Consider the following 12,810-nt stretch of genomic DNA (forward strand, 5'->3'; position numbering starts at 1 on the left):
GGTGGGAGCCAGTTGAGCTCCATCCCTCCCTCACCTGCCATGAGCTGGGGGGAGCTCAGGCAAGGGACCAGGAGGAGAGAGGGGACGCAGCTCCCTGGACTGCCACTTGTCCCCAAACCCCCCAGCTCTTGACCAGAGCTGCTTGTAGAGGGACGGCTGCTTGTGTGTGGCCTCGGTTGTGCATCCTCAGGGAGGGGGGGGATGCTCTTCATAGCCCCCAGCGCTGCTGAGAGGTTTAATTCAGCCTGGTGAAGGAGCTGGTGGGTGGCCCAGCTGTTTCCCACGTGGGACACGTGAACCCCACGCAGGGTGCTATGGGCATGGGGGGGCTGGGGCAGCCACTGGCATCACCAGCACAGGCTTCCCATCCTCAGCTCTCAAGCAAAGCCCAGCTATACAACTGCCAGCAGACCAGATTTTGCTCGGTACCATGTCACCTTGTGTCACCTCTTCGCCACGCTGCTGGCCACCTCCTCCCGACCCCGCCGTGGGTCCCTGTCCCTCTTGCTTGCCCAGGGCTGAGCGTGGTGGCTGGTAGGGCAGCCAGGGAGCATCAGCAGCCCCACAGCATTCCCTCTGCGCCCGGGGGGGGGCTTGCTGAGCTGGGGGAGATTTAGTCACCTTGTATATTTGACTGCAAATCTTTTGTCTCAAAGTCTGCAAGTAATCGACTTTTGCTTTTCCATTTAAAACCTCCTAATTGGCTCCGTCGTTAATCAGGGAAGAATGAGTGACTAAGCCGTCTCGCCTGCCCAGGGACCAGGGGCTCTTTCATTCCCATGGACTGAAAGGAAATGAAACCTCAAAATGTCCTTCTAAATCTCAGCTGTCAGCATCGCTGCCCAGAGCCCCAGCCAAAATCATAGAGTTTTGTAGATGGGAGTTGCAACAGAGGTGTGGTGCAGATGCAAGCGCGACATGACTGCGAGCTCTTTCTTTTGCAGGAGAAAATGCCAAAATCGGGGGTGAGGAATTTCTCTGCTAAGACAAGCAGGCGTCTTGTTCTTTGCCATGAAAAAAGGTTGCTTAAATTTAAAGGGATCTTGAGCCCCCCGGCATGGCAAGGTGCGGTGTTTGCTCCCGTGGCAGTGCCAGCATCTCCTCGGGGATGGGTTTATCTGCCCCCGGCCTCTGTCCTCGGGCGGCGTTTTCTTCCCGAGCTGCTCATCCCCTGGGGATTTGCAGCACCCTGAAGCAAGCTGCTCCTTCGTGCAGGCTTGGCTGCAAGCGTGGCCCCGGGGCAGCTGCTGCTGGAGATTTTGGCTCCTGCGGAGCTGTGCCGGGGCCGGCGTGGGGGTCTGTTTTGTCTGGGTTCACGCCCCCAGCATCGTGCTGGCTCCCACACTGGGGATGCATAGCCAGCGTCATTCCTCCCCGCGCCCATCGCCAGCACTCTGGCAGAGGCTGAGCCGTCGGAAATAGTTGGAGGCGACTCAAATTCTTTCCTTTTCACAGGCTCTGGGGCAAAGTTGAGAGTGAAAATCAAAATAGAGGCCCCGTGTGCCAAAGGCAGCTTGTGGGATGTTGTCTCCCTGGACCTGTGATGCTTTGTGGTGGGGTTTTTGGTGTAGGAGCCCCATGTGGGGGTCGAGCTGGGGTGGGGAGGGGAGAGGGCAGGGTGCTGTCTGCCAGAGGGATGGAGGGGATCCCCTCTGGTGTGGCATGCAGGGGGGCACAGGGCAGCTCAAGCTGTCCCAGCAGCTCAGGCTCACCCTGCTCTGGGGGCAGGGGTCCTGGTGGGAGTCCCTGCCTTACATGGGGGGGTGGCATGGGGAGTGTGGTGGTGAGGACCAGGCTCTCCTTTCCCCTTCAAATCCCCCCACTGCATTCACGGCCCCGAGCATCGCTGGCTGCAGAGCCTGGAGCCACCCAGCCCCATCCCGTAGGATGGCCCTTATGGGGCACGGTGGGTTGGGTGGGTGTGAGTGATGCTTGGGGCTGAGGTGGGGGGTGGTTTCCCCCCAATCTCAGCTGGCCAGGACGGTTGGAGCAGGGCTGGGGAGCTGCACAAGGCGCGGGAAGCCGTCAGCATCGCCGGAATCAGCTTAATGTCAGGAATTTCCTGCTGGGGAGAGGAATCTATGGCATTAACGTGAAAGGCCAAAAAAAAAAATCATCCTAACCCCAAATTAGTCCTTGGGCTGGATGGGGAGGGGAGAGGGCTGCAGCCCTTCACCGACCCCTGCTCCAGCAGGCAGGAGGGAGGTGGGAGGTGTGGAGTGGGTGGGCAGGGCAGAGGGAAGGTGTCTGAGCAGGGTGCCGGGTGGTCTGTGGCCTGGAGACCCCCAAATCCAGCCCCTGTCTCACGTGGCTCTGCTCTCTCCTCGCAGAGAAGACGAGGAAGGTGCTGGGGGAATTTTGCCGGTGCTACAAGGAGCAGTATGGCGTAGCGCTCTTCAACAGTGTCCGCTATGAGATCGAAGGCAACGGAGGGCCGCAGGCCCAGCTGCTGCACCGCAAGGTAAGAGCCTGGCTCTGCACAAGGAGCCCGGAGCTGGTGGGGAGCTCCATCCCCGTGGCCAGCGAGCATGGACCGATGTCCTCCTCAAAGCCTGGCCATGTCCCCTCTTCCCGTTCGACCCTTCTAGGGCAGGATGTAGCCCCCATGCCACTGGTCCAGCCCATCATGCACCATCCGTGCAGCACATGGGGCTCCCCAGAAAGGTTTTCTATCCCATCCCATCCCATCCCATCCCATCCCATCCCATCCCATCCCATCCCATCCCATCCCATCCCATCCCATGCAATGAGCACACCAGCAAGCAGAGGCAAGGCTGGCTTTGGGCTCTTGTCCCCCGTGGATGAGTGTGCTTGATGCCAGGGCTGGCAGGAGCTCCCAGGACCCCCCTGTGCCCAGGAAAGCCCCAAGCGGGGTGTGCTGGGCTGTTGTTACCCTGTTCCTGGGTGCCAGCAGTGCTCCAGCTTGGGCAAATGCCCAGGGAGGGGTAGAAAACCCCTGGAAGACATCTCTGACCTGGCAGGGGATGAAGAGGTGGCTCCAAGTCTAATTTCCAGCAGCCACATGTCTCCTGCCTGGCAAAAGTTCTCCAAGCATCTCCCCTTGTTCCTTGCGGCTCCCGCACCGGGGGATGGATCCTGCCCTCTCCTCCCACCTCCAAAGGCAGATGCACATCAGCCGGGGATTTTCCTTGGCAGAGAGGGTTTGGGGTTCCTCCCTGGCCAGGTTGGTGGAGCTGCTGCCCTGTGGGTGCTCCTTGAAACCAGGAGGAGATATGATTGCATGAGGGATGGCCTCCTGCTTTTGTCTGGGGCTTAAAGGGGTGATTTTTTTTAAGAAATCTAGAATTTGCATCCGTGAGATCAGACTCAAGCCCTGGGTACTCACAGTGGTTATCTCCTTGGCCCACCTACGAAGGTGACACCTTTCCCAGGCACTTGGATGTGCCCCATCTCTGAAAGCTGCCTGGGTGCTGGGTGTGTTGAGCGAAATAAAGGTGTGGAGGTTCCTGGGCAGGAGCCAGGCACCAGGCGTCCTCAGCCAAGGCGTCCCTTGGGTTCCTTGCAATTTGGCAGATGCCTTCAACTCCCCCCGCAGGGGGTACCTCCATCCCGAGGTTGGTTGCTTCATTAAAAAGCTCCAGCAAGCAGCCCAGGAATGTCTGAGGAACGGCAGCGAGGCGGGGAGGTCAGGGACGCCATGCAAGTCTTTTAAAACACCAGCGTATAACTAAGGCATTCCTCTGCCTGTCCTCTGCCAGGGTCCTGGCAGTGCTGCCAGGATGTACCAGGGCTCCAAACGCCGCCGGGACCTGCGTGTCTGTGGGGTGGCTCTGCAAGGAGCTGGGGAGACCGTCTCCTCCAGCTGTGCTTTGCGCTCCCCAAATACACCCCAAAAGTTGTGGATGTCAAGAAGATGTGCAGGGTAGCATCCTCCCTGTCCTCAGGCAGGTCCAGCTGGGATGTGGCATTTGGTTTTTTTAAATTGTATTTATTTATTACCCCTTTTTTTTTTTTTTTTTTTTTTTTTTTGCAATCTCTGGGGATGTGGTGCTCAGAGGCGGCTCCTGCAGTGATACCAGGGGCTGGTGGCCCTGCCGGGCAGAGGGGGACAGCTGGGCGGGGGTCCGAAGTCACCTGAAATGCCAGCAAGAAGCAACAGCAGTGAGAATAAGGAATAAATGTTTCTGCCTTTGGTCTCCCCAGCAGCCCAGGTGTCCCCAGCCAGCCCCCCTGAAGAAACCATCCCTGAGCAGCCTCTCTTCTCATAACAGCCCTCCTGCCTCTCCTGGCCAAGCCCCAGAGCTGCCATACCCGGCCCCTGATCTCACTCCCCATCACTCCCCGTCCCCGTGGCAGGGATGCAGGCAGCGCAGGGCCCTCCGCCCCCGCGGTCCCTTGTCCCCTCCCTGCCCAGCCTAGCAATTTGGTGTGTACTTGCCTGTCCCAAATACCTGCCGGGGTTGGGTGGTGTCGTCTCGGTGCCTCCCCTGGGCGAGGAGGGTGTGTGAAGAGGGGATGGCTGTGCCTGGGCTCCTGGGACGCTGGTGGCTGTGAGCAGCCGTTCCCTGGCCGAGGGTCCCCCAGACCCGTGTCAGAGCTCACCCTGGATTTTATTTCATTCGCAGCTGGTTTTATGGCTTCGTCTGCCTCGAGCAGTGGTTTCAAAGCCAGTTTATAAGGGTTGATTCTCCTTGGATAAGCCCCCTCGGTGAGATGCTGATGGGGACTCCCAGAGCTGGGACCACCTTTCTGTCCCCATCGCTGCTGGTGGCCTTGGGCTTCAGGCTCTCATCCCTCCCACTGTTCCCCCGGCCCTGCAGGGCTTTCTTCTCCCCTTGCTTTCTTCTCCCCCTCCCAAGGCCTTTGGAAAGCAGTAAGGAGCAGCGAGGTGCTGTCAGCCTGTTCGCTGAGTCAAGCTGCTCCCAGATTACTCAAGGGGGTGTGGGGTCGGGGAGTGGTGGGGGGCTTGGGGAGGGCAATGGGGTGCCTGTGACCCAGGAGATGGACAGAACAGCGAGAGGAGAGGGAAAGGTCCTGGTGCTGGGTGCGTGGTGGGACCCAAGCCCTGGTCCCTCCTGACAGCTGCTGTGGTGGATGGTGGGTGGCCATGTCAGGAGAGGTGGCGGCCGCACGCTCCCGCCCCCACGAGAGCTCTCGGCTCTTGTTTATGTTCCTGGGATCATAAAAATTCTTGGGAGAAATTCTTGGCTCGCTCAGCCGGCCTGTGTTTGAGACGGCGTAAACGCTGCCGGCACACGGGCCAAAAGGTGCTGGAGAGCTGGCGAGGGGCTGCTCAGCCGGGGGGGGGGGGGGGGTCAGGATGTCCTCAGCCTGTTCCCGTCGCTGGTGGTTCCATGAAGTCCAGAGCATTTAAGCATCATCTGGTGCTGGGTTCTATGTGGTGGCTTCTTGCTTTTCCCCGTCCATGTCCCGTCTGGAGGCCATGCTAAGGCAGGGCTTGCCCCTGACCCTCACCCCGGCGGTTCCTGCTGGTTGATGGCCACCACCCAGCAGGACCACGGGTGCTCCCGCCTGCCCTGAGCTGGGAAAATCGCAGTCGTTGAGGTTGGGAAGAGCTGCTGGAGGGCTCTGCTCCAACCTGCTGCTCGGCCAAGTGAGCTCATGTCGCTCAGCTCAGCTTGGTGTGTCTCCCAGGAAGGAGATGCCAGGGACAGGGGTGTGACCACCACCATGGTGAACACCACCACTGCTGCTGTATGAGCAGCCCCTCTGAGGTTTTTTAGGGCTGTGCATGTGATAGCCCTCACAGTTGTCACCCAGGCGCACCTATCCAGGCACCAAAATTTGCAAAGCTATGGGAGGTAGTCCAGTGGTGAACTTGGGGACCCTCAGCAAAGCCCTAGCACAAAAAAACCCACCCAAAACACCCTGAACAGACCTTGCTGAGCTGCCTGAGCCAGGCTGTGACCGTGAGATGGAGGGGTACCCAGCTGCCCCCCTCCCTGTGCCGCCCACCGTGTGTCTCCTCCCCACAGGTCCCGCTGGAGGACCACGTCATCTACTCGGGCAACCTCTTCCAGTACATCGAGGAGAACAAGAAGTGGAGGAACCGCTTCTGCGTGGTCCCGCACAACTATGGCTTGGTCCTCTACGAGAACAAACTGGTGAGGGGCATCACCCTTTCGCTCGTCTCCGGTGGGCACAGCTCCAGAGGGGGACACCCCATCTCTGCGCTGGCATGCTCCCCATCATCCATGACCGTCTTTTTCTGCTCAGGCCTATGAGCGGGACCTGTCACCCCGTGTGCTGGTCAACAGTGCTGGCTACAAGATTCTCACCTCCGTGGACCAGTACCTGGAGCTGGTGAACAGCAGCCTGCCTGGTGAGTGGTCCTGGTGGCTGCAGGGTGAGGAGGGATGCTCGGGGCCCCCTGCACCCCGATGCTGCTGGGCGTTCCTTGGGGACCTTTGGGAAGGGGTGATTTTGGGATGTGAGCATCCCTGTGGATGTTCTGGAAAGGGTGGTTTGGGAGTTTAGCATCCCTGGAGACCTTCGGGAAGGGTGGGTTTGGGGTGTGGGGCTGTAGGGAAGGAGAACAGCCCCATTCCCCCCCCGTGGGGTGTAGGGTGCAGTGGGAGGTGTTTGCTGCTCAGGTCCTGCCCCAGCCAATGGGGAAGGAAAACGTGTCTGTGGGTCCAACGAAAGCTGCCCCATGCTGCTGCCACCTCCCTTTCCCGGCAGTGCTGGGCCAAGGCAGCAGCTCCTGCTCCTCCATCCAGACCCCCAGGAGGACCTGCCAGCACCCCCCTCACCGTCCTCCTGCCCCAGGTCCCTAAAGGCCAGGGCAGCCCCCAGGGAGCAGGGCAGGAGCTGTTGAAACAGCAGGCCAGCAGCTCTGGGGAGAGTTTCATGCTGGAAATAATGATTTTTAAATTTATTCATTTATTTCCAATTTTCACTTCCGATTTCCTTTTTGAAAGAATGAGGCTCTTCGCACTTTTTTTTTGCCCCACGTTTTTGGTAGAGTTCACAGCAAAGGCACTGGGAAGGAGCCGAGGGGTCTTGTGTACCACTGCTGCCCCCCCAGCCTCGAATGCTGGTTGAGATGGACACCCCCAACCCTGCAGCATCCCTATCCCTGTCCTGCCTCGTCTGCTTCTGAAATCATCCTTCCCCCTTCCGCAGGCGTGACACCCAAATCGGGCCACTCCCCCATCCTGAAGTGCCCCACAGATTTCCCCCTCATCCTCTGGCACCCCTACGCCCGGCACTATTACTTCTGCGTGATGACAGGCAAGGAGCAGGAGAAGTGGCGGGCGGTTTTCCAGGACTGCGTTCGGCACTGCAACAACGGTGAGTGATGCTGGGACACACACACAGACACGAGGCGGGGGGGCTCTGGGGTGGGGAGAGCATCGTCCTCCTGCTCTGGAGAGGGTGGTGGGGACCCTGCAGTGGTTGGGTTGGGTTTTGGGCCAAAGGGGATGATTTGGAGGTCAAGGAGAGGAAGTGGGTGGGAGTTGTTGAGCATCATTGAGCATCTCATCCTCTCCCTGGGCGAGGGTGAGGAGCGGGAGGGATCCAGCCACCTGGGGCATCCCTGTGCCCGGCTTGATCCCGCTGCCCATAAGGAACGCGATGCCTGCACCAGGGCAGGCAGTATTTGCAGGAGTCAGCACGGAGCCTGGCTCAGGAGACTCCCTGATGCCTATTCTCCACCCCGAGGTAGAAAATATTTGGTAATTAAGGTCATCAAAACTCCCAAGCCCCACCGTCCCGCTCCCCGCCCCGCCGGCACCGCGAGCGGGGGCAGCCCGCGCTGCGGGCAGAGGGGTGCAGGGCTGCGAGGGGCCGGGGCGGAGGCAGGACCTGCCTCCCACGTCAGCGATACTCTGGCAGGAAAACACGATTTTCCTGCTTGGCTGTGGCCTGTGTGCTCCTGGGCTGAGACCCAGGTCCCAGCGGTGCCTTGGATGGTGAGAAGTTTCCTGGGGAAGGAGGTGCCAGCGCTGAAACCTGCTCAGAATCGGGTCTTTTAGTGGGCAAAGAGCAATGCTGCCTGGTTTTTAAGTGCTTCTTCCACTCCTGGGAGCTCTGTGTAGCGCTGATTTTGCTGGAGCTGCTGTTTAGGGAGTGGAATAATGGGGTTGGATCTGCAGCCTGAGTTTCAGTGAGGGTTTCCATCCTCCCATGTTAGATTAAATCTTCTGAAAGCTTTAATCTTTCCCTTCCTTTTGGTGCTCCCCACTGCAAAACACATTCATGTGCTCTTGGTGAGCTGGGGGTGTCTAAGCTCATCAGGATGAGCATCTCCCCACAGCCCACTCAGGGCCTGGGCTCCTTTGCGGGGGGCTGGGAACAGTGACCCCTCCAGTCACTCATCCCTCCGGGATGCTGCTGCACCAGCATTGCTGCATGCAGTTCAGCACCCCAGGACCCCCCCCGCTTTCTGGCTGGACCCACAAAGCCGGGGCACTGCGAGCAGAACCGGCTCCTGATAAAAAAGGAATTGATCTCCCCTATTAACAAAAAGCCAATTTATTTATCTTTCATTTCCCACACTGGCTGCCGGGTGCTGTTGTGGGAGGGAAGAGAGATGTGAGTCCCCACTGTCAGCCAGGGTTGTGCCATTAAATCCTCTCCTCCCCCTCAGCAACTGGTGAAAAAATCTTACAGGGGTGGGCAGTGGCCCAGGGAAGGCTCGGTGCGGGTGGGTTTCTGCATTTCTACAGCCTGGACTTCTCTGTGAGGTGGTTCTTCCCTTCCAAGCCCCATTTCTGCCCCTCACTGCTCCTGTGACGTCCAAGATACTGTTTCAGATTCCATGAAAGCTCTTTTGTTGTCAAGCATTTTTTTTTTTTTTTCCTTTCCTAAATTAGAGGCTCTGTTTCTGCCTCCGGTTGTGATTAGTGTGGGAATTTTCACCTCCCTTTTTAAGACTGTATTTTTGTCACACTAGCTCTTCTGTAAGAGCACCCAACATCGTTCCTCATGCAGGAGGTGTCCAGTTTGGTTTCCCCAGAGCCGGTGCCCTTGGCTGCTCCGAGAATGTCCCTTGCCCTGTATGGTGGCACATGGGGCTGGAGCAGCACCCACCCACCCCGCTGGCTCTTGCCCCTTGTTGTGGGCAGGCTGCCCCGTTCCAGCCGTGTTTAAGGCAAAAAGTCGCTTCAAACTCACATTTCTTCCTCAGCACTGTCCCCTCCTGGTGAGAGATTATCCTGTGCTGTGAGCGGGGTGGACTTTTTTAAAAATCAAGGCGTAGCATCGCTCTCCGGTGTTGGGTACTCCCAGCCCGTGGTGCACCATCAGCCCGGGTCCAGGCTTGGGCGGTTGCTTCCCATCTCCGATAAGACGAGCTCAGATCAGTGCTTAGTTAGACACATATTAATGAAGCAAACTCATTAAATTTGCCCTGTGAAGTGGCTTCTTGCAACCAGCCCTGTCTGCTTACTCCTGAGCAGGGCACGGGGCTGGGGCTGGGTGCTCACTGCCCCCCCGGGCTGAGCCAGGGACGAGCGGCCCTGATGGGGCAGATCCAGGTGGCTTCTCGGGGTGGGCGAATCCTGCCCCGCTCTCTGCATCGTTTGGAGGATGAGGTTTAGCAGTAGCAGCTCTGGTGGGGGACACTGAAGCCCATACCAGGCTGTCCCATTTGGGAGGTGATGCTGAGCTGCAGGGAGCTGTGGATGGAGAAGCACCGGCCTCTGAAAGCTCAGCCCTCCTCTGGCTGCCACTGAGCAATGAGAAAGGGTCAGACTTCACTTTCTCAGCATTTTTTTCCATCGTATATTAAGCTGCCCCTTAGGAAAAGCTACTTAGGCTTGGAGTTAAAAGTAATCATCTTAGAAAAATCTGTGTGCATTGGAAAAAATCCGCTTTCTACTGTGGGCTGTCCTTCTTGGGGAGGGAGAGACCGCCCCTGGCTGTGTGTCCCCAGGACACCGGCTTGCTGGGCGGTCCAGGGACGTGCCAGGACCCTCCGCTGTCATCGCTGCTGGGATGTTGTCTGGGAGAAGGGTGGCTCTGCTGGGGGACCCTTTGCCACGGGGCCGCCCTGGGCTTGGCCCCATCCTGCTTCCCTCCTGCCAGGGGTCCGGGCATGGGAGAGGGGAGTTGGGGTGCTGGGGGGGGGTGTCTCCCAGGAGTGTTTCTCTCCAGCTGGCAGGCACCTCCGCAGCCGGAGCCTGGAGAGGCTGGGATGAGGCAGAGACATGCGTGGGACATGCCAGTGGGCTCCTGGGCTGTTCTGCCTGCCCGCTGCCCCCATCTCCTCCTCCTTCCCGGGGGATGCAGCCATGGGCTCCCAGCACCCTGCCTCTCCTCCTGACGGGTGCTGCGGGAGGGTGGGGGTGTCCCCCCTCGTGCTGGTGGCCCCGTGAGCCGTGCTGCAGTGACTGACGGCAGTGACATCTCGGGGGGGCAGCCCAGCCAGCTGGAGCCCAGCGTGCCTCCCACGGGGCTGGCTCAGGGACGGGGCTCTGACTCAGCCCTGACGCCTCTCGGCCGCTTTCCTCTTCCTCCCAAGCTGTGCCGCTCCCTGTAGGGCCCCCCCACTTCCTCCAGCTCCCCCCCACCCCACCCCACCCCGGCTGTGCTGGTGGGCTCACAGGGCCCCATGCAGCATCGGGGGTCACTGAGCTCTCCCCTATACTGGTGAGACCTTGCTTCTGCTGTGCCTTTGGGTTTCACTGAGCCCTTGGGTCCCCATGCACCGTGGGGGCTTGCTGAGCCCCCCGTCCTGCTGCACCCCTGCTCCTGACGTGCCTTCAGGGCTTGCTGAGCACCTGGGTCCTCATGCACCATTGGGGTTCACCGAGCCCCCCCATTCTGCTGAGCCCTGGGTGCCTCCCTGCCCTTGGTCTGGCTCTGGAGATCAGTCTGTGGGCAGAATGGGGACCCCCCCCCCCCCCCCCAAGCTGCCGGTGTGTCTGGGAGACTGCTACCCCCCCACCTCAGGCAGAGGCAGGGGCTCGAGATGGGATCCCCCAGTCCCGGTGACACCCCTGGGCTCCTCGTGTGGGTCCGAGGGTGTGGGGGGGGATGCGAGGGACCCCCTGCAAAGGTGGGCTGGGGATGCTGCAAGGAGCTGGGCTGCCCCTCGCTCCCCGTGCCAGGCTGCTCGCTCATGCCCCCCCGCCCCCTCCCCAGGGATCTCTGAGGACTCCAAAGTGGAGGCTCCAGCCTTCACGGACGCTGTCCGCATGTACCGCCAGTCGAAGGAGCAGTATGGCACGTGGGACATGCTGTGTGGCAACGAAACCCAGGTGAGGACATGTGTCCCCCCCTAATCTGGGGTTGGGGGTGGGGGGGGGAGGGTGTGCGTGCAGGCTGAGCAGGGTCCCCCAAAGCCTCCTGCCTTCGCAGGTCCTGAGCAACCTGGTGATGGAGGAGCTGCTCCCCGAGCTGAGGACCACCATCGGCCCCCGGCTGAAGGGCAAGGCTCAGGAGCGCCAGCGGACCTGGATCCAGGTGTGGGGCTGGAGGGGTGGGGTGGGGGGGGGGGGTCATCGTCACCAGCCCTGCCCCTGCTCTGGGGGCTGCGTTGCTGCCTCCCTTCCCCCTTTCCTGCCCCGCAGAGCCAGTGCAGCATCCCCCTTGTCACCCCCTCTCCTGACCCTGCCGAAGAAGCCGTCCTTATTCTCCACTGTGGCTTTTTAAAGCTCCTTGTTGGGCCTCTGCGAGCAGCCCTGCCCATCCCTGCCTCGTCCCTGGGGCGAGGGAAGCAAACAGGAGGAAGCCCAGCCCCGGAGTGAAGCCCGTCCTGGCTATATTTAGCAAGCCATTTTTAGAGCAGTGCAGGCTAAATCCAGCCTGAACCCTTGCGAAAGACCGAAGGCTCTTCAAAGCTGCCTGTTAAAACCTTAAAAGCCGATAGATAATTACCACCAGGCTCATAATGTGCCACTGGAGCAGCCTAAAAACACACAAACGGTGCCTTTTCAGTAGCTGCGGTCTTCGCTGCAAAGCTGGGAAGCCCGAGGGAGGGAGGGATGGGACGGCTCTGCCTCCCGCCGGCCCCGAAATCGCGGCGTTTGGCTGCAAAGTGAGCGTGAAGCCTCAGCAAGCGGCTGTGTCCTGCTCACGGCATTGGCTCCTGAGACCTCAGGCAGGCTGAGCGGGGCAGGGCACAGCTTTCAAACGGGTCAGGGGCTCTCCTGCCCACACCACCGGTGTCCCCGGACCACCAGCATCCCCGGCCACTGGCATCCCCGGACCACCTGCATCCCCGGACATGCCTGGGGCAGGTTGGCTGCCAGAGGCAGAGTTTGGCTCTGTGCCCCTCGGGCACCGCTTCAAATCAGCTTCTGCACCGTGGGAGCTTCATCTCACCCACCTGGGGGGTCCCTGGTGTGGAAAACCTCCCGCCAGGCTGCGAGGAGAGGGTTTGGTCAGGGCATGGGTGAAGGCTCGGCAGGTCCTGCAGGCATCTGGTGGCAGCAGGAGGCATGGGGGGCAGCTGACCCCCCCCCCCCCCCCCCATCTCTCCCTCGCCAGATCTCGGACGCTGTCTATAGGATGGTCTATGAGCAGACCAAGGCCCAGTACGATGCGGTGATGGCCAAGTGCGAACAGGAACGGCCCCAGATGGAGAGCACCATCCGCACGGACATGGACCAGATCATCACTTCCAAGGAGCACTTGGCCAGCAAGATCCGAGGTACAGCCCTGCGGGGAGACGCGTGGAGGCGGACGTGGGTAGCTGTGTCCGTGACCGGCTCCTGGCATGGCATCACAACTATTTCACCAAGGTGTGGCTGTTTCTGGGGTGCACGATGGCTCCTGCCAGCACGGCCTGGAACCCTTGGGGAGATGCCAGCAGCCGCAGTGGCCAATGTGCACGGCCTCACTGGCATTGTCCCAGGAGGTGGGGGACAAGGTGGGCAG

At 60.2% G+C, this 12,810-nt stretch overlaps 1 protein-coding gene across 1 annotated transcript in view; it reads left to right on the top strand.

The window, feature by feature from the left end:
• Nucleotides 1–12,810, top strand: part of NIBAN2 (niban apoptosis regulator 2) — a 30,377-nt gene that overhangs the window by 13,992 nt on the left and 3,575 nt on the right. Inside the window, exons 2-8 of the mRNA XM_032999561.2 lie at nucleotides 2,331–2,461; nucleotides 5,958–6,086; nucleotides 6,199–6,304; nucleotides 7,108–7,275; nucleotides 11,074–11,189; nucleotides 11,290–11,394; nucleotides 12,421–12,583. Coding sequence (XP_032855452.2) covers nucleotides 2,331–2,461; nucleotides 5,958–6,086; nucleotides 6,199–6,304; nucleotides 7,108–7,275; nucleotides 11,074–11,189; nucleotides 11,290–11,394; nucleotides 12,421–12,583 — 918 coding nt within the window. The remainder of the gene's footprint in view (nucleotides 1–2,330; nucleotides 2,462–5,957; nucleotides 6,087–6,198; nucleotides 6,305–7,107; nucleotides 7,276–11,073; nucleotides 11,190–11,289; nucleotides 11,395–12,420; nucleotides 12,584–12,810) is intronic.

This window comes from Tyto alba, unplaced genomic scaffold, assembly GCF_018691265.1.
Source record: "Tyto alba isolate M040663 unplaced genomic scaffold, T.alba_DEE_v4.0 Super-Scaffold_11, whole genome shotgun sequence".
In the NCBI taxonomy this organism is placed as follows: domain Eukaryota; kingdom Metazoa; phylum Chordata; class Aves; order Strigiformes; family Tytonidae; genus Tyto; species Tyto alba.